This window comes from Myxine glutinosa, chromosome 5, assembly GCF_964187855.1.
Source record: "Myxine glutinosa chromosome 5, kmMyxGlut1.1, whole genome shotgun sequence".
In the NCBI taxonomy this organism is placed as follows: Eukaryota; Metazoa; Chordata; class Myxini; order Myxiniformes; family Myxinidae; genus Myxine; species Myxine glutinosa.
Window position 1 is genome coordinate 157,283,125 of NC_136265.1, and position 27,357 is coordinate 157,310,481.

General features: G+C 45.5%; 1 protein-coding gene across 1 annotated transcript; it reads left to right on the forward strand.

Annotated features, from left to right (window-relative positions):
- The first annotated feature begins 173 nt into the window (after positions 1-173).
- On the forward strand, positions 174-26,178 carry LOC144892167 (uncharacterized). The gene is made up of 5 exons (XM_078777424.1): positions 174-373; positions 507-642; positions 23,954-24,004; positions 24,096-24,170; positions 24,707-26,178. Exons 1-5 carry the CDS (start codon positions 174-176, stop codon positions 24,722-24,724), a joined length of 480 nt encoding a protein of 159 aa, XP_078633550.1. The 3' UTR covers positions 24,725-26,178.
- The last annotated feature ends 1,179 nt before the right edge of the window (positions 26,179-27,357 follow it).

The following is a 27,357-nucleotide window of genomic DNA, read 5'->3' on the forward strand; positions in this document are numbered from 1 at the left end:
GCCTTGCAACTCTTTGAGGGAGGGGCACGACCGACCTTGCTGACTCGTGCGCTCTTTGAGCACGAGCGGCTCCTCCCCCGCCATGCGGCAGAGCCCCGCCTCCCACCTTGTTCGCTCCTCCCACCTCACGCTTTCCCCGCCCAAAATGAAACGCCTCGATGGTTGCGAGAGTGATGGATGTTCGCCTTGGCATTTGCTTCTTAAATCTCACAAAAGCTGGCGATGTCGATGTCGTGCCGACGGACTTTGCCACCAAATATGGACGTGAGAAACCTTGTTGGTTTCTCACAGGAGTTAAATATTCGTATTCTGGTTTTCGCCCGGAGGCAGGTTCAGTAGTGCCGAAGCAGTTTCTTGGCAAGAGCTATACTGGGTGGTTTGCAATTGCCTTCCCATCAGGAATTAGGACAGCAATTAGGAATTTGTTCAGCGTGCCGGCGATAACTCGCCGACTCTTCGCGAATGACACCATGGGGTCTTTAATGTCTACTAACTAATGCTGGCAGAGGGGACGCCCGGCTTAATGTCCATCCGAGGGACAATACACACATTGGTGAATCACTCTACCTCTCCACCTGTGAAACACCAGGACGGCAGTTTATAGCTGGGTTGGGACTCGAACCCAGACCAGACGCTTTGGAGGTGAGTGTGGGTACCTATAGGCCATTTGTCAACCCCGTTAAACACAGCGATGGACTCGTCCCATATCCTGCCTGTGTTCTGTCTACAGTTGACCTTTGGTCTGGAATTTTGTTTTGTTATTGTCACGAGTTTCATATGAACCATTTTTAACTGTTTCGTTGTGCTCATGAAGTCATTAAGGTAAAAACAGCACTGTCCTGGATTGTTGTCAATGGGAACTTGTAAACACCCCATGTGACGATTTCATAATTCCACTTTCAGGTGCTGCTGATCCATGTTAATGGGTGCTCCTTTTGTGTGGTGGGCCGTGGCAATGGTTATCGTTTGTGTAGTGGTCTATATAAATGGTGGTCCTTCTGTGTGGTGGCCCATGGTAATATATATATCTGGTCTTTTGTGTTGTCTATATATAAATGGTGGTCCTTTTGTGTAGTGGTCTATATAAATGGTGGTCCTTTTTTGTGGTGGTCTATATAAATGGTGGTCCTTTTTTGTGGTGGTCTATATAAATGGTGGTCCTTTGGTGTGATGGTCTATGTATAAATGGTGGTCCTTTTTTGTGGTGATCTATATAAATGGTGGTCCTTTGGTGTGATGGTCTATATATAAATGGTGGTCCTTTTGTGTAGTGGTCTATATAAATGGTGGTCCTTTTTTGTGGTGGTCTATATAAATGGTGGTCCTTTTTTGTGGTGGTCTATATAAATGGTGGTCCTTTTTGTGGTGGTCTATATATAAATGGTGGTCCTTTGGTGTGATGGTCGATGTATAAATGGTGGTCCTTTTGTGTGGTGGTCTATATATAAATGGTGGACTTTTTGTGTGGTGGTCTATATATAAATGGTGGTCTTTTTGTGTGGTGGTCTAAATATAAATGGTGGTCCTTTGTGTGGTGGTCGATATATAAATGGTGGTCCTTTTGTGTGGTAGTCTATATATAAATGGTGGTCCTTTTGTGTGGTGGTCTATATATAAATGGTGGTCCTTTTGTGTGGTGGTCTTTATGTAAATGGTGGTCCTTTTGTGTGGAGGTCTCTATATAAATAGTGGTCCTTTTGTGTGGTGGTCTATATTAAAATGGTGGTCCTTTTGTGTAGTGGTCTAAATAAATGGTGGTGGTCCTTTTGTGTGGTGGTCGATATATAAATGGTGGTCCTTTTGTGTGGTGGTCTAAATATAAATGGTGGTCCTTTTGTGTGGTAGTCTATATATAAATGGTGGTCCTTTTGTGTGGTGGTCTATATATAAATGGTGGTCCTTTTGTGTGGTGGTCTTTATGTAAATGGTGGTCCTTTTGTGTGGAGGTCTATATATAAATGGTGGTCCTTTTGTGTGGTGGTCTTTATGTAAATGGTGGTCCTTTTGTGTGGTGGTCTTTATGTAAATGGTGGTCCTTTTGTGTGGAGGTCTATATATAAATAGTGGTCCTTTTGTGTGGTGGTCTATATATAAATGGTGGTCCTTTTGTGTGGTGGTCTATTTAAATGGTGGTGGTCTATATATATAAATGGTGGTCCTTTTGTGTGGTGGTCTCTATATAAATAGTGGTCCTTTTGTGTTGTGGTCTAAATAAATGGTGGTGGTCCTTTTGTGTGGTGGTCTATATATAAATGGTGGTGGTCCTTTTGTGTGGTGGTCTATATATAAATGGTGGTGGTCCTTTTGTGTGGTGGTCTATAAATAAATGGTGGTGGTCCTTTTGTGTGGTGGTTTATATATAAATGGTGGGCCTTTTGTGTAGTGGTCTATTTAAATGGTGGTGGTCTATATATATAAATGGTGGTCCTTTTTGTGTGGTTGTCCATGGTAATATCTAATATGTTATTTTTGTGTAGTTGTCCATAGTAATAAATAATGTCCTTTTGTGCAGTGGTCTATATAAATGGTGGTGCTATTGTGTGGTAGTCCATGGTAATGTCTAATCTGGTCCCTTTGTGTCGTGGTCTATATAAATGGTGGTGCTATTGTGTGGTGGTCCATGGTAATGTCTAATCTGGTCCCTTTGTGTCGTGGTCTATATAAATGGTGGTGCTATTGTGTGGTGGTCCATGGTAATGTCTAATCTGGTCCCTTTGTGTCGTGGTCTATATAAATGGTGGTCCTTTTGTGTGGTGAGTTTTTTTTTTTGTGTGTGTGTGTGTGACTTTTTGTGTGGTTCTTGTGAGTGGTTAATCCGCTCATTATGCTCATGATACACATGAGCTGCAACATCTACATTTATCTTTGTTGTCCTCTCTTCTCTATTCCTCGTTTTTGTTTATATTCTAATTCGGTGTTTCATTGTTTTCCAACTTCTTTCCATTTCTGCCTCCGTTTCTTTCTATCTTTGCCAGTCGAGGGTTTTCTTTTCAGCACCTTTGCCATCATGGTGTCCTTTTGCCTCAAGTCTGCCCCCCATGCCCCCGCCTCCCCCTTTACTTGTGTTTCATCGCCAAAACTCTGTCCTGCTGAGGGAGTCATAAAGGTAGAAACTTCAGGTGGTATTTCTTAGTATTCTGTCATATTTCATCGTATTCCAGATGATCTGTCTCATTCAATCATAATCATGGCATGAGAGTTGCAGTCCAAGGTTCCTCTGCACTTTTTCCTCCAGGAAATTTGAAAGTAAGATGGAGTTAACGAAACCTCTTTGTGTGCCATTAGCAACCTGAAAGGCAGAAGTCCAGGAATGCTTGGAAGAGGTATGAAGTGGTTTAAAGGCATCTGCTTTCACCTGCTCATCACTTTGAAACTCGGTGTCTTTACAATCCATGCTCTTTGATTGTTCCAAAGAGATGGAAACCACATGGTAACATAATATCCGGACTGTCAAGGGATGTCGATAACATAATATCCCATCCCAACAACCTTCTGACCAAATAAGTGTTCTTTTGAAACCCGTCTGGGCCTTCATTGAATTTCAGGTACAAAAGGAACAATGGTTTCTACATGCCACTCCTAATACTGACAGACAGGTTTGCTCCAATATCACGAACATTGATGTAGCAATGGGTTGGACATGTTGTGTAATGTCGCAATTGCCCGAATGAACTGATCGACGTGGATATTGTTTTTGGGTTTTTTCAGGAATCACAGCATTTTTGAAACATCTCATACCACTCGAACACTTCTGCATGAGAGACACGGATGTATCATCAAACTGATCGACGTGGATATTGTTTTTGGGTTTTTTCAGGAATCACAACATTTTTGAAACATCTCATACCACTCGAACACTTCTGCATGAGAGACACGGATGTATCATCGAACTGATCGACGTGGATATTGTTTTTGGGTTTTTTCAGGAATCACAACATTTTTGAAACATCTCATACCACTCGAACACTTCTGCATGAGAGACACGTATGTATCATCGAACTGATCGACGTGGATATTGTTTTTGGGTTTTTTCAGGAATCACAACATTTTTGAAACATCTCATACCACTCGAACACTTCTGCATGAGAGACACGGATGTATCATCGAACTGATCGACGTGGATATTGTTTTTGGGTTTTTTCAGGAATCGCAACATTTTTGAAACATCTCATACCACTCGAACACTTCTGCATGAGAGACACGGATGTATCATCGAACTGATCGACGTGGATATTGTTTTTGGGTTTTTTCAGGAATCACAGCATTTTTGAAACATCTCATACCACTCGAACACTTCTGCATGAGAGACACGTATGTATCATCGAACTGATCGACGTGGATATTGTTTTTGGGTTTTTTCAGGAATCACAACATTTTTGAAACATCTCATACCACTCGAACACTTCTGCATGAGAGACACGGATGTATCATCGAACTGATCGACGTGGATATTGTTTTTGGGTTTTTTCAGGAATCACAACATTTTTGAAACATCTCATACCACTCGAACACTTCTGCATGAGAGACACGTATGTATCATCGAACTGATCGACGTGGATATTGTTTTTGGGTTTTTTCAGGAATCGCAACATTTTTGAAACATCTCATACCACTCGAACACTTCTGCATGAGAGACACGGATGTATCATCGAACTGATCGACGTGGATATTGTTTTTGGGTTTTTTCAGGAATCACAACATTTTTGAAACATCTCATACCACTCGAACACTTCTGCATGAGAGACACGTATGTATCATCGAACTGATCGACGTGGATATTGTTTTTGGGTTTTTTCAGGAATCACAACATTTTTGAAACATCTCATACCACTCGAACACTTCTGCATGAGAGACATGGATGTATCATCGAACTGATCGACGTGGATATTGTTTTTGGGTTTTTTCAGGAATCACAACATTTTTGAAACATCTCATACCACTCGAACACTTCTGCATGAGAGACACGTATGTATCATCGAACTGATCGACGTGGATATTGTTTTTGGGTTTTTTCAGGAATCACAACATTTTTGAAACATCTCATACCACTCGAACACTTCTGCATGAGAGACACGGATGTATCATCGAACTGATCGACGTGGATATTGTTTTTGGGTTTTTTCAGGAATCACAACATTTTTGAAACATCTCATACCACTCGAACACTTCTGCATGAGAGACACGGATGTATCATCGAACTGATCGACGTGGATATTGTTTTTAGGTTTTTTCAGGAATCACAACATTTTTGAAACATCTCATACCACTCGAACACTTCTGCATGAGAGACACGTATGTATCATCGAACTGATCGACGTGGATATTGTTTTTGGGTTTTTTCAGGAATCACAACATTTTTGAAACATCTCATACCACTCGAACACTTCTGCATGAGAGACACGGATGTATCATCGAACTGATCGACGTGGATATTGTTTTTGGGTTTTTTCAGGAATCACAACATTTTTGAAACATCTCATACCACTCGAACACTTCTGCATGAGAGACACGATCATCGAACTGATCGACGTGGATATTGTTTTTGGGTTTTTTCAGGAATCACAGCATTTTTGAAACATCTCATATCATCGAACTGATCGACGTGGATATTGTTTTTGGGTTTTTTCAGGAATCACAGCATTTTTGAAACATCTCATACCACTCGAACACTTCTGCATGAGAGACACGGATGTATCATCGAACTGATCGACGTGGATATTGTTTTTGGGTTTTTTCAGGAATCACAGCATTTTTGAAACATCTCATACCACTCGAACACTTCTGCATGAGAGACACGTATGTATCATCGAACTGAGCGGATAATCTTTTGCAACATTCAGCCGTTTGGTGACATTTTGGTTCTCCAGAAACTTCATCACACAACACCATCCCAGAACATCTGGCAGTTACCACCCTCTTGGAAATACCAAGAATGCTTTGCGTGGCCATGGCATACCTCGTCACACAAAGGAATAACAAGGAAATTTGATGGAGGATTAAGCCATTCGGTCCATCATTTCTGCTCTACACCAATAGCAGATTAAATAAATCGGCCAAGCTGATTAGTTGGAGGTGCAAGGGGTGGGTGAGGGCACTTTTAGGGTGAAGAATGTACAACACCGATAACACGCCATCTCTTGACGAGACCCTCTGAAAGACATCACAATCAGCACAAATGTACATAATCACCAATCCATACTCCAGCTACCTACAGGTCCTGCCAATATCCCTGTACCCCTGCATCTCCAATGCTTATATGTACCTTTCTAATTGCAATATAAACCTATCTACTGTTTCTGCTGCATCTACCTTTCCAGGGAGACCAATTCCATATATTCGCTAGTCTCTTTAAAATGAAAGCCTTATTACCGCTTTAACTCTCTTCTTCTTTACTCTCAGGCTACATCCCCTGGTCCTATCACTGTCCATCTGCTGAATAATTATTCCGCACTTATTTTGTCTATATATCGTTCATTATCTTATATATCCTTCATCACATCTCGGTCATATCCCCATTTTTTTAAAATTAAATGTTAATTATTTTGTAAAAAAATCTACAACAAAAATAATTCCCACTTATGGAGTATTTATTATGTGTATATCAGTGACAAAAAAAAATCTCAGTTTAATCCATTTTTAATTCAGACTGTAACAACAAAATGTGAAAAAGTCAAGGGGTGTCAATATTTTCTGAATGCACTGTAATCCTGATCTTGCAAATAGTATTTTTTGGGGAAATAATAGGAAATAGGAAATAATAACAATTTTTACCCTCGCCTGAGGAGAGGGTATTGCATTTGAGTCCGTTTGTCTGTTTGTTTGTTTGTCCGCACAGAATAAATATGATTTTCTCTGCAGCCATTGGTCCGATTGACAGGAAATTTTCACGGTAGGTGCAACTCCACCTGTAGAATTATTTAATATAAATTATGACGTCATAGGTCACGTGGTTTGGTCGCCATCTTGGAAAAACCGAAAACCTTTGCACCTCTATATCTCGGAAAGTGCTGAATAGAAAAAATTGAGACATGGCTCATTCTAAAGAACTCTCCATGGGGAATACAATATGTTAATGATGATGTCATAGGTGCCTCCATTATGATGTCATAATTCCACAAGTACAAAACTTCATCCGATCAAGATAAAATTTCTCGAGCATAATCCTGGAATAAATTAGTTTAGAAAAAAAAGATGATGTCATCGGTCACGTGGTTTGGCCGCCATATTTGTTTTAACACAAAAGCCTTAAAAACCACTGAAAATACATCCTGGCGAGGGTTTGCAATCTCTGATTGCTCTTTCTTGTTGCCAATTGTTTTCAGCATGACTATAGATTTATGTATACCTCGTCTTTCAAAAAATGAATTTGCACATCTATCATCTTGCACATTCACCAGCTAGAGATGCAGATTTTTATAACCAGTTACAAAAACTAATAGGAGGAGGGCTGTGCATCACCCATGGCTTGTTCAAAGATTTAGTGACATTTGTCCCTTTCAAAGACTCCTGGAATGGAAAATTCGCCCCAAAATTCCTGGGATTTTTTTTTCTTTACAACAACTCTTTCTTTACAACAGTTTCTAGCCTAATGCAGGAGCTAAACAACAAAGGGAAACAGGTTTAAAAAATACCAAAGGAGTTTGGGAGGTGTGGACAGACTCAAGGACAAGGAGGTGTGGACAGACTCCTCCCCCCAATCCCTCTTGCTCCCACAGATCTCCCGATGTCCTTGCTCTCAAATGTTGTGTTTGTGTGCTTCCTCTCTTTCCCCATCTTGTCTCCAGCTCCCTTTATCTTATGTTTTATGTGTCAGTTTGTCTTTTTGTGATTAATGTTAGCTCTTACACGAGCCTCGATCTTGTATACAGAAAAAAAAAGGAGGAAAGATTGAATTGCACAAAATGGAGTAGCAACGGCATGGAGAGGAGCAAAAATGGGAACAAATAAGCGTTTGCAGAGGATATCATAGTAGTGAATGGCAGGGAATTTTATGGGCAGGAATTGGTGTAAACATGACTACCAGGCCTCCTTTTGGATACTGTTGCAGATATTTTCTCACGAACCTTTGCATTCCCGTCAAAGCTATCCATTGCCATAGCAATGGCTTTCCATTGCGTTTTTAGCCAAATCAACGAGAAAATATTTGAGGTTCATAAACACTGTGTATGCAGAACATAACCTTGGATTTTGAGGGGATCCCACACACTTACACAGCTGAATGTGAAGAAAAATAAATAAAAGAAGAGAGGAAAAATAAATCAAATCATAGTTCAAGGCAACAATTTCAGACCTTAAAGCTCAGTCGATGGACATCTTTTATTCAACGGAAATAAACTCCAATAATAATTTTGTAGCTGAGTTCAATCCATTTGTAAGGCGTAGCCCATAGGGAAAAGCCGTCTAGAATAGTGTTTGACCTCCGTATGTCCCCACAAACGTACACCAATCTGAGCCGAGGATCTGGTCACATGACAGGGGTGATATGATGTCATTACGGCGGTACGACGGCTGACTCCTCACACCGCCATTTTGATTTATATGCCGTTCAGGCCAAACATGTTGTCGAACCTGTCATATATCACAATCGCCATGCTCTACCTATACGTTTTTCATTCAGTGTGAAACACAAACAAACCGATTGTTAAAATCACCATCAAATATCGAAAGCATCGGCATTTTCCAATGGCACAGCACTTATAGGCTTTAGGCTTCATGCTTTCATGCCTCACCTTCAGGCCGCTTCGGACAAATTAGCCCAGGTTTCTTAATACAGTAGTATTTTTTTCGTAATAATAGCGTTAATACTAATAATATCGTGAATACTACCATGGCACTCAGCAGAGAGCATACCTCTGCCTGGTGAACAGTTTACATTTTGTACCCCACTAATAGGCCGGATCTGGATTCGGACCTGAACCAAAATCTAATCGGCTTGTTCTTGTCACCTCACCAACTCATCCACCAAGTTTATTCATAACCCGTCCATAACTGTTTTAAATATCATGTTATATCACTTTTCGCCCGATCCCTCAATGGTGAAGAATCACTTAGAAATTAAATAATTATTGTAGCCGAATCCATATTCAGATCTTCACCAAAATCGAATCTATTTGTCCTTGTCAGACACCCAACCTCTCAACCAAGTTTCGTCCAAATCCGTCCACAACTTTTTGAGATATCCTGCTTGTATCGTTTTTGGCCCTTTCTCCCAATGGTGAAGAATCACTTTAAAAATTCTAGTAACTGGGTCTGAATCCGGATGTTCACCAAAATTTAATCATTTCTTCCTTGTCAAATACGCTACACCTCTGCCAAATTTCGTCCGAATCTGTCCACAACTTTGAGATATCTTGTTCACAAACGGACAAACAGACAGACAGACAGACAGACAAACAGACAGAGAGGGTGAAAACATAACCTCCATCCACCTTCGGTGGCGGAGGTAATAATCGTAACACTGCAATCCCTTTGTCGCTGTTGCAAAGTTTCTAGATTGAAGCGGTGTATGGTTGGTTAATCGTTGACTCGAAACATAGAATAAACCAGTGTCTCAATGCAAAAAAATTTTTAATACTTACATTATTTGCTAACTGGTATCCCCGCTCAGGTCATACTATTCTCTTCAACTAAAGTATTGTTGCGGATATGGGATTTGGCCTCCATATCCGCTTGTAAATATTCCCCTATTTCCCCAATACTCCCCAACTATCCCCAATCCCCCATTCCCTAGTCCCATTGTCTGTAAACAACACTCTGTAGAACCGACCTTCCCCTTTTTCCCCCATTAAATGTCATGCCCAGGTCCACCGCATCTCACGTAGACAACTTTCGGACATCTTGCTAGTTATTCTTAGTCTATGTCAGTTAAGGACTCGTTTCCATTAATTCTGACTCTTCGTTGCACCAGAATGTGATTGTATGGCACCAGTAGTGAGTTTAGGACCTCCCCATACCTCCTCCCATCTTCCTCATGAAACAACAACAACAACAACTACAACAACAGCGCGCGGGGAGTGTGCGTCCTCACTCCGGCTTGGTTGGCCGCCATTGCCCATGTGCGCCGACGGGGTTACCACGAAGGGGCTGACTGTCGGCCCCTCGTCAAGGGCGGAGCCCGGTAACCCCCCGCACCCAATAAGAAGCAACGGGCCGATTCCATCTGGGGCGGAGCTAACGAGCCGAGGGCGTGTCACTCCCCGCTGGATATACGCAGCCACTTACCGGACGTGACGTCAGATGCGCCCCGAGCTTAAAGTGAAGAGAACCAGACGCCACCTCCGAGCGCTGAGAGACCTCCCTGCATCTTTTGGGCCGCGCTATCCTGTCCCTGAGCACAAGGTGCACCTTGTGCTGTCCACCGACTACCTGCCCTTCCTTGCCATCAATCCCGGTGTGAGTCAGTCTTGTCCCATTTATCTGTCGTCTGTCGGGGCTACTATAAGACCGTATTTAAGTGCCTACCTTCCTATGCTGTCCCTCTTGTCCTTGTAATCTCAACGTTCCGAAATATTATAACCTCCTCCGGAGGTCTTGAGAACTGTACCCCTGGTGTCGTGTCATTTAACCCAGCCGTTGTGTCCTTTCCTCAATTGATTTAGCGTAGCGCGACTCGGCCAACGTTCGAGTATAATCGGGTAAACTGTGCAGACGCGGTCATACCAAACCGCTCGGTAAACCAACATCCACAACCGCGTCTGTAACATTTGGTGTCGGGAAGTGGGATTCGATCCGGAGCGCGTTTCACGCGCTCGAAATTATAACAGCGAAATTTAATTGTGTTTTACAAAAAAAAATAAAAACCCGAATTTTGAAAGTCGCGCTATGGCAGACCAAGACGGCTGGGTTCCGGTAGAAGAGAGTGAGGCAGGGTCGATCCAGGACCAAATTGAGGGACAAGAGGAGAGCGAAGCAGTGAGGGTAGCAGATTCGCAAAATAGCGTCGTCACGCATGAGGTTACGGGCGCACGAAATGGCGCCTCGCACATGGCCACGGCGCCCACGCCCGCGACCGTAGTAGCGCCGCTGGTAGATTTGGACCTTTTTTTCATACAAATAAAGGCCCTTATGGCCCAGAATAGTGAGCAAATAAGGGCTGATAGTGAGCGATTGGGTGAGCGATTGGAGGGCCAAATGGGGGTAATGAGGGACGAAGCGAGGGCTCAGAGTGAGCAATTGGGGGTAATGAGGGACGAAGCGAGGGGTACCGGTGAGGGATTAGACAAGAAATTTGGGAAGTTAGACAATAATTTTGAGGAGTTAGACAAGAAATTTGGGAAGTTAGACAATAATTTTGAGGAGTTAGACAAGAAATTTGGGAAGTTAGACAATAATTTTGAGGGGTTAGACAACGGGATAAAAGAGGTGAGAAATGGGTTAATGGGGGTAGAAAACAGAATGGCCGCTCAAGAGAATCAAATGGAAGGGATGCAAAAGGGGTTAGAGGGGTTAGAAAACAGGATGGAAGGCAAATTGAGGGACATGAGGGACCAAGCGGAAAGGGAAGTTAAACAAATGGGGCAGCAGATAGAGGGGGTCAGAATGGGGGTAGAGACCAAACTGGATGCTCACAGGGAGGAAATGGAGCAGATGAGGGTGGCATCTGGGCAGGAGATGCAAGTGATGGGAGAGGAGATCAGAAGAGGTGTGAGTGAGGAGGTCGGAGGAGTGCGCGAGGAGGTGAGGCACTGTAAGGAGCACATGGAGAAGGAGGTGAGAAAGGGGACTGTAAAGTTACAAGGGGGCATAGAGGACCTGACGCAGGAGGTGGAGCAGCTGACGGTGGGACAGACGGAGTTAGTGGAGCAGGTACAAAGGAACACTGCGGTAATAGGAGGGTTAAAAGCGACACAAAATGACCTAAAAAATGACTTGGTAGCGACGAAGAGGGAATGTCAGATGGTACGTGAGGGATTGACAACGAGGTTGGACGAGGTGATAGAGGTAATGGAGACGAAGGACCGGCAGGTGAGGACGCACATGGAAACGGTCAAGGTAGCCTTGGAGGACGAGCTTGAGGAGACGTACCGGGGAATAAAAGAGGTGAAGCAGAAATTAGAAGAAGTGGAAGAAGGGGTGAGCGAAATTAAGAAGCGACGGAGAGGGGATAAGAAAGAGATAAAAGAGGAGATAAAAGAATTGGTCCGAAGTCTGTGTTCGGATCGTGATGATGTGCTCATTAACCGGATGAGGGATTCGCAGGTGATGGAGGAGAAGCGAAGAGGAAGAGGACCCGGTGTAAGTGGTGACCAATATGGTCGTGCGTATGATGCGCCAGGGGATTTAAGAAGCTTGGGGGTCGAGATGGACCCGGGTGTTCGTGAGAGGCCGTTGGTGAAGTGTGCGACAGGTCTGGTGTGCGAAAAAGGAGGTGTACGAGAAAGTCCGACTCTGGGGTGTGTGAGGAAAAAGTGCGTGCCAAGGAGTGAGGGTGCTGGCGAGAGTGAGTCGGTCGTAGCGCGTGTGCGAGGGAGCACATGGAAGCGCGGTGTGGTAAGTGTTACAGAGGGTGTGACGGGAGAGTGTGCGCAAGAGTGTGCGCGAGAAAGGTGTGTGACGGACAGGTGCATGGGGAAAGAGTGCGCTGTCAAAGGCAGGGAAGAATGCACGCCTGTGGTGAGTGTTACAGAGGGTGTGACGGGAGAGTGTGCGCGAGAGAGGTGTGTAACGGACGGGTGCATGAGGAAAGAGTGCGCTGTCAAGAGTAAGGGTGAGTGCGCTGTCAAGAATGGAGGTGAGAGTAGTGAGAGTGACAAGGAGCATGAGTTGGTTGTGACAGGTGAGAAAGGATGCACACCTGGAATGGTAGAGCGTGAGTGGGAATGCACGCTGGAATTGGTAGTGAGGCACGTGGTTGGGTGTGCGAATGAGAGCACACCTGTGATTGTCACAGAGGAGGTGACCGAGGAGGGGGCGCGAAGAGGTGTGTTGGTGAGGTGTGCGACCAACGAATGTGTGCCAAAGTGTTCGGTGGTCAGGTGTGTGACCAAGGCTGTGAGTGGAATGAGGGTACCTGGGTGTGTAAGGAAAGGTACGAGGAGCATGGGAACGGCTGGATGTGTGAGCAAGGAACGGGCTGCGGGGTGTAAGCATGCAGGTGAAGCATCGACGTTAAACGGGTTAGCGGTTAGAGCGACTTTTAGCCGAATCGGGCCCTCGGTGCGTGCTGGGCCTCGCTTTGAACGGCCGCGTCCGTGCTCCACTAGGCGGAGCGGGCGGCTGGATAGGAAGGGTCGTCATGGCGACCACTTTTTGTTGAGGCATTCCGGCAGGTCGAGATCGGGCCATGGGATGGCTCCGTGCCGAGATGGTGCGTGGGATCTCGGCCCGGGTAAACCTCCTTCCCTGCACCGAATGCGGGACGTATCCAGCCGCTGGCACCAAACAACCCGCATTCATTGCTCGGCTTTACGGAGCCGGGCTTTGGACAGGAATTGGCGCACCGAGAGGTATTAGTGAGTAGACGGGTGATGAGGATAGTGTTTTGGCCCCGAAATTAGAAAAAAGCAAAATTTGATGATTGGCCAAGGATTGGCAGTAATGATTGGCAAATGATGAGTAGTGAGTGGCAAATTTTTGATTTGTTGAAATTTGATGTGCCAAATTGGTAGTGGGAGATGCCCGATGTGGTGGGATGGCAACTCTGTCATCCCTCACAAATGTGGGGGCAAAGGAGCAATAGCTTATGGGGTGTATGGCAGTGAAAACTAGCCCGGGTGGGTTAGGTTATATTGTAGGGATCTAGCGAAGATGACATTAGGTGATGTTAAGTTAGTTAGTGACTGATACCTGTAGTGGGGACGCAGGTAGATTAGTATGGATGATAATGACGAGGGAGCGCAATGGTTTAAAGGGACGACTGGGAAGCGCAAGTTTCAGAGGGGAGTAGTTAGCTGAGATGATGCCGTGTGTGTGAAGATTGAACAGGTGAGAATTGAACAGGTGTGATTGCACAGGTGTGCAACTGGACAGGTGTGTGGAGCAGTGTGTGAGTAGTGAGTGTTGTGGATCAGCGCGAATGCGCTTGGGGAGAGAAGGGTGCAGGCGGCACCAAGAGTGAGAGCACAGGTGTGCAAGTACAGGTGTGTGGAGAGAGTTGGAGTAAGTGGTACGGAGTGGTGTGCATGGTGCGAAGGTGTGGATGGGGGAAGAGTGGACCCCTTTCACGAGTACCCGGGGCGGGTAGTGTAAGTGTTAGGTAGAGGGTATAGGTAAATTGTGGTTGGATATTGGCATTTGTGGTGCGGTTGCAGAATGGTATTGTGGATGGGTGCATTAGTGTTGTGGAAATGGCTGGGCGTGTAGCCTGTTAGTGTGTGTCGTTGGTTGGGCACTCCACCACTGTGAGGATGTCGGCCAGGTGAGGCCGCAGGTGGGCTCTGGGAGCCGTTAGTGTCAGTGGGTGCCTGAGGATCCCGGGTGTGGATCGGGCAGCCCAGTGCCAGAGAGGGCACCGAGTGGGGAGAGCGCCAGAGGGCCTTCCCCAGGTAGTTAGGTTAGGGTAAGGAGCAGGTAAGCTCGGAGGCAACTGCAGTGGTGGAGGTGTGCAGGTGGGTAGACCCGCTGGGAGAGGTACACGCCACAGCCCAGAAATTGTGCGAGGGCACCGGGAGATGAATCGGGGGAGTGAGACCCCAAATTGAAAAGCACCACAGTTTGGCCAATGGGAATTGGTTTTTAGAACCCATAGTGTAAGAAGGCCAATGGTTTGGCAGGAGAAAGACCCCGGGTAATGTAAAGTTGTTAAAGTCATTTAGGAAATAGTTAGGATTGATGAACCTGTCACACCATACGCAGCCACTTACCTGTGGTGATGATGATGACTCCACACCTGTGTTTTCTTTGTTCTGTGTGCAGGAAATGAGAATTGCTGTGTGGATTGGTGAGACGCATCACGACGTGGATGAGACATTGGGGTGATTCCATCTCTCCCTCCTTAGGAGGGACTGATGATGAATTGGTGATGGCAAATTTTGATGTTGAGTTGGAGATGGCAAATTGTGATGAGAGTTGGAAATGGCAAATTTGATTGGTTACGAGGGAGAGAAGACGAATTTGGTTTATGGGAGGAACGGGGAAGACAGTAGGGACGTTTGTTGATTTGTAAAGTAGATGTTTATGGGTAGTGTTGTGTTTTGTGGATACAGTAAGGGGTAAGGGAGGGGCAATGTAGGTTACCTGGTGGGGGGGGGGGCGTACGATAGGAACGTACCTGTCTCACCTGGTTCCCATGTGCCCCCAGTGTGCATCATCTTATATTGCGTGCACTTTTGCGCCCTTACCACCTTACTCACTTGTCCTCTTCTTTTGTCTCCCACCTCCGAGGATCTGGCTTTGGGGCAGAGAGAGAGGAGAGAGAGGTGCTGGCTCTGCAGTTGTGGGCCTGCACTTTCGCTGCTTGCTGCCGGGATCGATACACCATATGGACCGCAATGTTTGTGGCCACCCACCATGGACCGCAGTTCTTTTGCGGGCAAGCACCACCCATGGATGGACCTATGGGTCAACGTGGCACCTATGCCATACAGGTGAACCACTAATAGTTGGCCCCCTGACGGCCACAATAAAGAAATGGACGCGGTTGGCGCCTTTCCTTCTTTTTAAAGAAGCAAGAAGGCCAAGTGCACCCACCACATGAAGGCAAGACCAGCGGCAGAACATCGGCCGGCTGCGACACCACCGGTGATTTATAAACACTTTATTGGTGCACCGGATGGTGCTGACTGTGTTATGGGGTGGTGCTTTTGGTGCTTGGATGGGGTGCTCTGCACATTATTAAAGGCCGTAAGGCCACAGAGCACTCGTGGGTTGGTGTATCGATGCTGGCATGCGTGCTCTCTTTATGCATAACATCTGCATGTGTTCCTCCAAAAACAGGTCCTGGATCGTAGTGTAAATATCAGCGTAGTCTTGTAAATAATGCTCCCTACCGGCTGTATGTTTAGTTTGCGAATTCTTTCCGCGATTCGGTTATCCTGTGGGTGTGTTTCTGTGAGGAGAAGGGTGCAACGTCGCAGGGGGACATATTTACTCATTTGTGAATATCTGTAAAACTGTCGCACTCAGGGTAGAGTTAATAGTAGAGGGAACTACATCTGAGTGCCACACTAAAATAGGTAAAAATTTATCGGGTCGGGACGCCCCGAGGGTAGAGAAGGGTGCAATGTTGCGGATATGGGATTTGGCCTCCATATCCGCTTGTAAATATTCCCCTATTTCCCCAATACTCCCCAACTATCCCCAATCCCCCATTCCCTAGTCCCATTGTCTGTAAACAACACTCTGTAGAACCGACCTTCCCCTTTTTCCCCCATTAAATGTCGTGCCCAGGTCCACCGCATCTCACGTAGACAACTTTCGGACATCTTGCTAGTTATTCTTAGTCTATGTCAGTTAAGGACTCGTTTCCATTAATTCTCACTCTTCGTTGCACCAGAATGTGATTGTATGGCACCAGTAGTGAGTTTAGGACCTCCCCATACCTCCTCCCATCTTCCTCATGAAACAACAACAACAACAACAACTACAACAACAGCGCGCGGGGAGTGTGCGTCCTCACTCCGGCTTGGTTGGCCGCCATTGCCCATGTGCGCCGACGGGGTTACCACGAAGGGGCTGACTGTCGGCCCCTCGTCAAGGGCGGAGCCCGGTAACCCCCCGCACCCAATAAGAAGCAACGGGCCGATTCCATCTGGGGCGGAGCTAACGAGCCGAGGGCGTGTCACTCCCCGCTGGATATACGCAGCCACTTACCGGACGTGACGTCAGATGCGCCCCGAGCTTGAAGTGAAGAGAACCAGACGCCACCTCCGAGCGCTGAGAGACCTCCCTGCATCTTTTGGGCCGCGCTATCCTGTCCCTGAGCACAAGGTGCACCTTGTGCTGTCCACCGACTACCTGCCCTTCCTTGCCATCAATCCCGGTGTGAGTCAGTCTTGTCCCGTTTATCTGTCGTCTGTCGGGGCTACTATAAGACCGTATTTAAGTGCCTACCTTCCTATGCTGTCCCTCTTGTCCTTGTAATCTCAACGTTCCGAAATATTATAACCTCCTCCGGAGGTCTTGAGAACTGTACCCCTGGTGTCGTGTCATTTAACCCAGCCGTTGTGTCCTTTCCTCAATTGATTTAGCGTAGCGCGACTCGGCCAACGTTCGAGTATAATCGGGTAAACTGTGCAGACGCGGTCATACCAAACCGCTCGGTAAACCAACATCCACAACCGCGTCTGTAACAGTATCAAACAAGCCCAGCTACGCCGATGTTAGACTTTCGGTCTTGTTTTTTCCTTTTTTCTCCACAAGGATCTAGGCTCATGGAAGAGCTAACCGACAGTGGACAGCAGGTAATTCAGACTGCCAAAGGTGGTGGACATACATATGGAGGAAATATCAATGACCTGGAGAGGAACAGATTGGGGAATACAGATCGGCTGTTGTGATGCCAAACAGGCTGACTGCTTGTTAAAGCGCATCTCAACTCGAGGTGTACAAGACCATTAGCTTGGCCTGCTATGGGAAAGAGTGCCTTTTCGCAATGTGATCACAAAATGGAACATGGAAAGGAATGGAGGTATTGATGGAAAGAAATGGAGGTATTGATGGAAAGAAATGGAGGCATTGATTTTTGCCTGCGTTTGCATTTAGCATTTGCGGCATCTTGTGGTTAACGTATCGAAAGCCCGTAACAACTGTGGGCACAAGAGATTATATTGATGGATGAGAAAGTTTAAAGTTTAATGAAATTTCCCGATTTTTTTTTTCAGTGTGTGTATAATCTGTGTGTAGAAGAGATTGTGGATTTGTATAAGTGAGTGCAGGGGGTATTGATGAGCATTGTATTTGAAAGACTGAAGTGAGGAGGGCATGAAAATAAACAACAGGGATGTTGTCTTATTCCACAAATAAGAGTATGGAGATGAATGTCTGCAGGTGAGCAACCGACCTGGACATTGGTAGGGTGAGCAGGTGAGGATTTCTTAAGGATCAAGTGTGACCTGGTGTGGCGGCAGAGGTAGGAGCAGGCATGAGGAGCGCGCTTGTATAAAATAGAAAGCCAACCAACTTTCTGCCAGTAGGACAGTTTCAGTGGAACAAACTCCCTCACTCTCTTCAATCCCTCTCCTCCCTCCAGGTCTTTAAAACAGCTGTTCACCACCATCTCTTATATTCCCCCATCCAAAACCTTGATCTTTTCTACCCCCGCTAATTCACACCAGATCCACTTTTATGAAATACCAACTTCTTTCCTGGAAGTCCTTGCAGTGTCCTTGTGTTTTATACTTCTCCCACCCCTCCCCCCCTTCCCATGCCTCCTCCCCCCGCCTCCTCCCCCCAAGCCCTCTCCCTCCCACAGATCTCCTGATATCCCTGCTCTCAAATGTTATGTTTGTGTGCTTCCTCCTCTCCCCCCATCTTGTCTACCGCTCCCCTTATTGAATGTTTTATGTGTCGGTTTTATTTTTTTGTGTGATTAATGTTAGCTCTTTCACGAGCTTCGATCTTGTATACAAAAAAATAAAAAAATAAAAAGGCACTGGGTATCTGCCTCATGTCTTAAGATTCAAATTTTATAGAAGGCCTCGTTTTTAACCCTTTCAAAAGATGCAAGGTGGGAAGCGGAGCACCACACCAGAGTGGGGAGCCATACCCCAGAAGTCAGAAAAAAGAAAGAAAAAAAAAACACCTTTAGAGGCCATTTTTCCCCGCCAAGCGGGGGTTGGCCTTTTTCGGGCACCGTGGTTGTTGTTGTTTTTGTTTGTCCCCTTTTTGAAGCAATGTTTTACGGCCGGATGCCCTTCCTGCCGCCAACCCTTTTTGTCGCCTTTTACGACAAACAGGGAATTACCAGTGAAGTGGTACTCGATTAGCCGACCTCGGAAGGATGACAGGCTGAGTCAACCCCCCTGGCGTTAATTCAGCGATCGACCGGGATTCAAACCCAGGATCCTAGGATCCAAAGCTGGCACCCTAGCCGCTAGCACAACACGAGGCTTAGGTTGCCCACCAGGCAACACCAGGCTAGCCCAACACCAGGTTTTTATACCCCAGAAGTCAGAGATCATCCATATATCAAAATTCAATATTGTTCAGTAGCAGCTGATTTCTGCAGTTTGTAACAGTACTTCTCACCTGCCCTTGATCACATGGTGTTTCTGCTAAGGCAAAGCCGAAAGAAACGCGACATTCGCGATGCCTCTCACCAACTACCAGGGTTAATGTGTCAGCAACGCGGCTTATTGATGTTCCATATCAGCTTCCCGAGAAAACTCCATTGGGCTTGAGCCTCACACCTTCGCCCAGCTATTTGTCGTCTGAAGCCGTTTGTAGCCGCAAATAATTTCGTTACTGTTCCATGCCAAACAAAGGTGTTTGGTTTTGCTGTGGTTTCCTGGTGCTCAGATTACCAAGCGTTTAGGGCCTAATCGAATTCTGAAACACTTATTGTGCAATTGGAGAATTCCCATTGCAATGTGGAGCTCGAGCGAGCTTTTTAATCCATCGTTCATCGCACATGGAGGAGGTAAAGAGGGAATAAGAGAAAAGAGACCGGTGAAAGTAATCTCGGTTTCACAGAGACAATAGGATAATGCAGTGAGGGTTCATTCTTTGTGCCACGCGCTCAAGTCAGTTGTTTCGAGACCTCTTTGTGCGCGTTCCCTATTAGACGGATTATGAGTACGAGCGGTTCTGCAATGCCTCCTGTTTTCTCATTTCCTTCAATTGTTGGCCCTGTCTTTCTGTAGCCTTTTCCAATATTGTACGATATTGGTTTTGAATTCTTGAGTTTGAGAATGAGGGTTTCCTTAATCTCCACGGACTGTTATACCACATGAGGGAATGTGCAGCTCTATTATTAGGGGCCTCTTTGTGGTAACAACTGTTAACAGCACTTGTGCTCCACATTCCTGATGCGGCAAGCTTCGCATGCCAACAACGTCCACTCAGTGCTGAACCATCACCCCTTGGGAACGACCTTGTTGAACCGGGACAGCTGATATGGCACTTTTGTGAATTGCCAGGGTGCTCGGGGATGAAATGGTTTAAGAGTTATAACAACATATAAGTGTCGATATGCTATTGTGTAAAAAATGTGTTGATCTCGCATGGTTGTCACCTTTCTGCCGCAAGTTTATTTCCATGTTGGAGATGACTTCTCACGATTGTTGCCAAAAGAAAGCATTGTCATTACTCGCTATTTCATGTTTGTTGAACCAAACTCGCGGTACATCATGCCCCTTCCATGCCAAACTCTTATTATTGCCTCCGCCACCGGAGGTTGATGGAGATTAATGTTTTCACCCCTGTTTGTCTGCCTGTCTGTTTTCTTTGTGAACAGGATGTCTCAAAATGTTGTGCATGGATTCGGACGAAATTTGGTGGAGAGCTTGTGTGTGTGACAAGGACGAAATTATTCGATTTTGGTGAAGATCTGCATCTGGATCTGAGAATTTTAAAGTGATTCTTCACCATTGAGTGATAGCACTATAACCGGCATATTAGATATCTACAAGTCAGGAGACGACGATGGTTCACGAACGAGCGGTATTCAATGACAAAGGACGGACTATAACCGAAACAGGCCCGGACAGGCCAGACCCGGAAATGTCAAAACGAAGGTTAATGACCTTGAAATGAGATAGGAAATAATGTATAATCAGTTATGAGGTTAGTTAGCTACACAACACCGAAAATTCGGTGAAAAATGAAATGAAAAAATTAATAAAAATAAATAAATAAATAAATTTTAAAAAATGAAAAGTCGAGCTCCGTGGGGCTAGACACATGACATTGGCCTAACCAAATATCGAAACCCCTGTCAGATTCCACCAAACCCCTCGGAGAAGATGTAGCTTGAACTCGATTACCCCCTAAAAAGACATCTTTTTCGGGCGTGGCTCCGCCCACAATGGGCGCAATACGCCCACTCTAGGCAGAACAACTAGATCATGATATCAACCTCCCACCCAAGTTTCATCAAGATCGGATGATATCATCGGGTAATTATGCTGCGGACAGACAGACACACACACACACAGACAGACAGACAGACAGACACACATGACGAATATAGTGGTCACTTGATAACTCGTGAACCAATAACCGAAATATTATCTATATAGCACGATATCTAAAAATGTTATGGATGGATTCTGACGAAATTTGGTGGAGAGCTTGGGTGTGTGACAAGGACGAAATTATTCCATTTTGGTGAAGATCTCGATCTGTATCTGAGAATATTAAAGTGATTCTTCACCATTGAGTGATAGCACTATAACTGGCATATTAGATATCTATAACCGACATATTATCTATATAGCATGATATCTCAAAAAGTTATGGACGAATTCAGATGAAACTTGGTGGACATTTTGGGTGTGTGAAAAGGAGGAATTGACTCAATTTTGGTGAAGATCTGGATCTGGATCTGAGATTTTTAAAGTGAATCTTCACCATTGAGTGATCGCACTATAACCGGCATATTAGATATCTATAACCGACATATTATCTATATAGCATGATATCTCAAAAAGTTATGGACGAATTCAGATGAAACCTGGTGGACATTTTGCATGTGTGACAAGGAGGAATTGACTCAATTTTGGTGAAGATCTGAATCCAGATACAAGAATTTTTAAGTGATTCTTCACCATTGAGTGATATGACCAAAAAGGGACCGAGCCCGAACCATGAAAAACAGCCCCAAACCATTATTCCTCCTCCACCAAACTTTACATTTGGCACTATGCATTCGGACAGGTAGCATTCTCCTGTCATCCGCCAAACCCAGATTCGTCCTTCGGACTGCCAGATGGTGAAGCGTGATTCATCACTCCAGAGAACGCGTTTCCACTGCTCCAGAGTCCAATGGTGGCGACCTTTACACCATTCCAGCCCACGCTTGGCATTGCGCATGGTGATCTTAGGCTTGTGTGCGGCTGTTCGGCCATGGAAACCCATTTCATGAAGCTCCTGACGAACAGTTGTTGTGCTGACGTTGCTTCCAGAGGCAGTTTGGAACTCGGTCATGACCATGAGTGTTGCAACTGAGGACAGACGATTTTTACGCGCTACGCTCTTCAGCACTCGTCGGTCCCGTTCTGTGAGCTTGTGTGGCCTACCACTTCGCGGCTGAGCTGTTGATGCTCCTAGACGTTTCCACTTCACAATAACAGCACTTAGAGTTGACCGGGGCAGTTCTAGCAGGGCAGAAATTTGACGAACTGACTTGTTGGAAAGGTGGCATCCTATGACGGTGCTACGTTGAAAATCACTGAGCTCTTCAGTATGGCACATTCTACTGCCAATGTTTGTCTATGGAGATTGCATGGCTGTGTACTTGATTATTTATACCTGTCAGCAATGGGTGTGGCTGAAACAGCCGAATCCACTAATTAGAAGGAGTGTTCACATACTTTTGGTCATGTAGGAGGAAGTGTATGTGTGTGTATATATATATCGGACGGACAGACGGCCAACCCGAAAGCATAATGCCTCCGGTCACCTTCGGGGTATGCTAAGAGAAAACATTCTGAACTCTAGTCCATTTGCAAGCTTCAACATTACAGTACAAGATGATGAACCGATGTCGCGTTGACAACACTAAATGGTGCAACTCGATAAACTTTTAAACTTTGCACGTGCAACCGAATATTCATTTACACCGAGATGCAAGGTTTCTCCCAAGGGTGGCAAAGAACATGGGGGCACAGGGGGTATATCTATAGACTATAGGCACCATTTTCCGTTCAGCATCCAAACACGTTTCCTTTGCATTGAGAGATCAAAGGTATTTGGAATTTCCATCGCAGCTCTACAATCCCTCCCATCTTTGTTTAATGGAGCCATGAGTATGTTGAATGGCAACTGAACAAACGTCGTTGGGCTCCAGCAAGCCCAGACGTGACCCCTGGCAAGCAAGTGGAATATCGAACCTAGCTCAACTGGTGTTTCCACATCCACGACAATGCACTCAAACTCATTCATGCCTCGTCAGTCGGTTTGTACCTCTTTTACCATAAAGCGATATAACACTCGACTGTATGTATATCAATGCTTCTCCCACTTCCCCTTTGACCCCTCATCAAAAATTGATGCAATACAGGATTTAGTCTCCAACAACATAATGAAGCTAGGGGGAAAAACCATCGATTTTCGAAATATTTATTTTAATGCACGTGGCTGCTGGTTGCATCAATTATGGGGGAGCAGCAATGCAAGTGGACAGCCCCTTGTAGATTTTTTTTTTTTTGTATACAAGATCGAGGCTCGTGTAAGAGCTAACGTCAATTACAAAAAAAAAACGGACACACAAAACATACAATAAAGGGAGCGGGAGACAAGATGGGGAGAGAGAGGGAAGCACACAAGTTACAACAGCAGAGAACAGGGACATCGGGAGATCTGTGGGAGGGCGGAGGGGTGGGGGGGGGGAGGTATAAAACACATGGACACTGCTAGAACTTCCAGGAAAGAAAGAAGTCGGGATTTCAAAAAAAATTTGAAATACCGAAAACGATTAGGGCAAGAATTTAGAATTTGGCTGATGGGCCGCTATTTTTTTTATAGGTGCTGTAGTGTCCTCAACGTGTATTAGGAAACCTGGCAGGCGAGTCAGCCGGCTTAATGCCCCCCCAAAAGGAAGGACTCGGCGACGCAACGCCGTGCGAAGCACCAGGATGACAATCGGTTCAGGAATCGAACCCAGACCAAGCTCACTGGCGAGATCACTCAGCTGTACTGCTGAGCTGCGTATTTGCTAACCTGTGAAATGAAAGACAATTCAGAAAAAGTTTCAACAAGTAGGACGAAAGTTCCTTGTACATGGTCGTGGTAAATGGTAATGATCAGTGCTGGGGCATTGCGGCGCGTCGCTTATTGTTTTCACATCTTTGCAAGACAAGCCAAAACCTGTGTGCTTGTAACTGCGCATTGCCCCTTTGTCCGTGTATTCCTGCAGGGCTGGGTGTTTGACAATTTGGATTTGAACCAGAAAACCGCAGACATGAGGGTAAATGTGTTTGGCCATGTACTCAATGCGCCGTTGTTGGTTGGTGTCGTGTAACGATGAACGAATACGTGTTTAATATGTGTGAACGCAGGCGATCGTGCAGCATCAGATGGGCCTACCGAGCAGAGTTGAGAGCTCGATGAGTTCTCGGATGGGAGAATTCCATGTAAGGTCACGTGTTGTGTGGTTTAGGTACAGCATGTAAACTATTTTGGTCTGAACTACCTGCCATTGGATTTGTGCTCCCTTAAAGTTTAATTCGGTACAGTTCAAATGAAGTTGATGTTGTGTGGACCAAGAACATCCTTGAGGGGATCAAATGGTTTTGGTGTGATCTCCTTAGGTGGGTATCACAATAGGATGAATGAGGACCTCCCAGAGCCCGAAGCATCCATCTTCATTTTGGGGAGTTCACATTTCAAGGGTGAAGTTGTGACGGTTTCAAGCTTAAACGGAGGAGTGAGCAGGTCATCATTACCTTTTTTGGGGTCCAGCATCATTGTATTTCCTTTCAACCCCCTACGCAAACCCATGAATGAACTCACTGTTTATATTCCTGAACTGTGTGGAAGAAGTGTTGTGTTTACAAACTACCGTAAAGCAATCAAGCAAAGCTGTACAAGTGAGCACAACATGTTTTTTGGTGTTTCTAAAGTGCTGCGTGGGAATTGATTCTTGTTTGGGTGGTCCTGTTTCACTTAGGTTGCTGAATGTGCGTGAGCGAGGCCAGGAAGGGAGGGTTGGTTGGCCAAAGGGCTCCGTGCCAGCTGCATCCTGTGCTGCCTCGCCTGCTTCAGTTGCGCCAAGAGAGTCCTTTTTCCCCTTGGTCCCTGCCAAGCACACGTAGTCAAGGGACTATCTTATCTACGTATTACCTACACGGCATTGATACACCGCCCGCTCCAATACCCTGGCCACCCTGCTCCTTTACACACTGCATATAGCACTTTTCCCTTTCTGGTACTTTGTATGCTTCGGAACTACGACAAAGCATGTCCAGTGCCATAAACAATTTAATATCCCACACAGCACAAGCCATGAGTCACGAGCTGCAAAGTCAAAGCGGGAAAGGTGGAGATGGGGGACAAAAAGTGCCTTATCACTTCAATCTGTTTTCCCCCCACAGGTAACGCAAGTGCAAAGGAGAACAAAGGGGGCTGACACAGGCCCATCACCAGAGATTTCTTTTATTGCTTAGATTAATTTAGGGATGATGGGGGTTTTAGGGTGAGGATTTCTTTATACATACAGAATCAAGGCTCGTGGAAGAGCTAGAACACTGAATGGATCAGGATACGACTGGAAAAAAGGAACAGTACAGGGGGGAAACACTACTGCCTGAGTTGAAGGAACGAACAAACATCGAGAACAGATTCACTTTTTGATGAGATCCACCCACAAACATCACCATCACTACACATGTACACAATCACGTATGCAAACCCAAGCAACCTCCTACCATTCCTGCCAATATCCTTGTACCACTCAATCCCCAATGCTTTGACATACCTAGATCTACAATTTAAAACAGCTGTTCACCACCATCTCTTATCTTCCCCCATCCAAAACCTTGATCTTTTCTACCCCCGTCAATTCACCCCAGATCCACTTTCTTGAAATACCGACTTCTTTCCTGGAAGTCCGAGCAGTGTTCATGTGTTTGTTTTTTTTACCTCGCCCATCCCCCTCACCCCTCCCTTCCCCATGCCTCCTCCTCCCCCAAGCCCTCTCCCTCCCACAGATCTCCCGATGTCCCTGCTCTCCATCTTGTTCTCCCGCTCCCTTTATCACGTTTTATGTTTTATGTGTCAGTTTGTCTTTTTGTGATCAATGTTAGCTCTTACACGAGTCTCGATCTTGTATACAAAAAAAAAAAAAAAAATCGAATTCCAATTTAAACCGATCCACTGTTTCCGCTGCCACTACATTTCTAGAATGACCATTCCCGGCATTAACTACTCTCTGAGTGAAAAACCTCTCCCTTAATTCTCATATCAGAGCTTTACAATGCACGTCTCATCACGAGATCAGATACCACCTGCAGTCTTTATATGTACCCATTGAATAACGAGATCTGAAGAATTCTTTCATCTCTCCATTGTACGTACTCCTAAAACAACGATTGTTTCAAACGGGCACGAACATGAAAATACACCTGTGCTCATGCTACCATTCCCAGGAATGCACTTTTATATCTTCAATCAAAGTCAACCTATGAGGCTATACGAGTGATATATTATCGTGTAGGGGCATTGGATGGAGATCAGCAGCGATAAATTAGGTATGAACAGGTGAATAGTCTTATAAAGACACAAAATTCCTGGAAAATTGAGAGAGAGAGAGAGAGAGAGAGAGAGAGAGAGAGAGAGAGAGAGAGAGTGAGGGAGAGTAAGTAAATGAAACGAATTAAATAAAACGAAAAAAGTCTTAAGTTTTCAAGTAAAATGAATTGGAATAAAATTTAGATTTCAAGTAAAAAATGTCAGACTCCTCTAATTCAAACTCCAAAGTTCTGCTCTAAGAAGAAAACAACAAAAAATATATTGTTGCGGAAACGGAGTATGGCACTCCCCTTAGGGGGGGGGGGGGGGAGTTAGTCCCCCTTCTATTTTCACTGGCCGTCTCTGCTCCTGAAGCTGCTCAGCTCCCTCCAGGGAGGCAGGTGAGCAACCTCGTCCGAGACCGCGGACAAGATGTTAATTGCCGAGCGGATTAGCAGCCGCGGCTCGAACCGTCAACAGAAACTAACCAGATCCTATTCGTTGGCCAAATCGTGCCACAGGTATTCAATGGGGAAATCACTTAAACGAAACGGATGTAAAGGAAAGAAGGCAAGGTAGGAAGAACAAATATAATTTATTACTAATATTTACAAGACCGAAAAAACCAAGGAGGAGGAAAGAAACGAAAAGAATTTACAGAAGGATGGAAGGATCAGAAGGACACAGAGCAATTTCTAGCTTACCTATGCAGTCTTACTTAAACCCCAAGACAACACAAAAGACGGATGACAGTCAGACTTACACGGCGAATGATGATAGGAATGACAGGAACGAATGGCTGGAAGGGGAGGAAGGTTCAGCTGGAGTTTTGCTCCCGCCCGGGACGTCGGGCTCGACCTCGACGGCCACCGATGCCACCGATCCCACAGCAATCTGGTTCCTGCGTAGCAGCGGGTCGAAGCTGCGTGTCACAGGGGGGCCGGACTACGGTGGTCTCAAAGCTGCGGTTGGTTCAGCTGCGGTGGACTCAAAGCTGCAGTTTGTTCACTCAACTCTCTCAGTGCTCACTCCTCCACTGAACTGAACTCCACTCTGCTGCTCCTCCTCCACTGAACTCAACTCTGCTGCTCC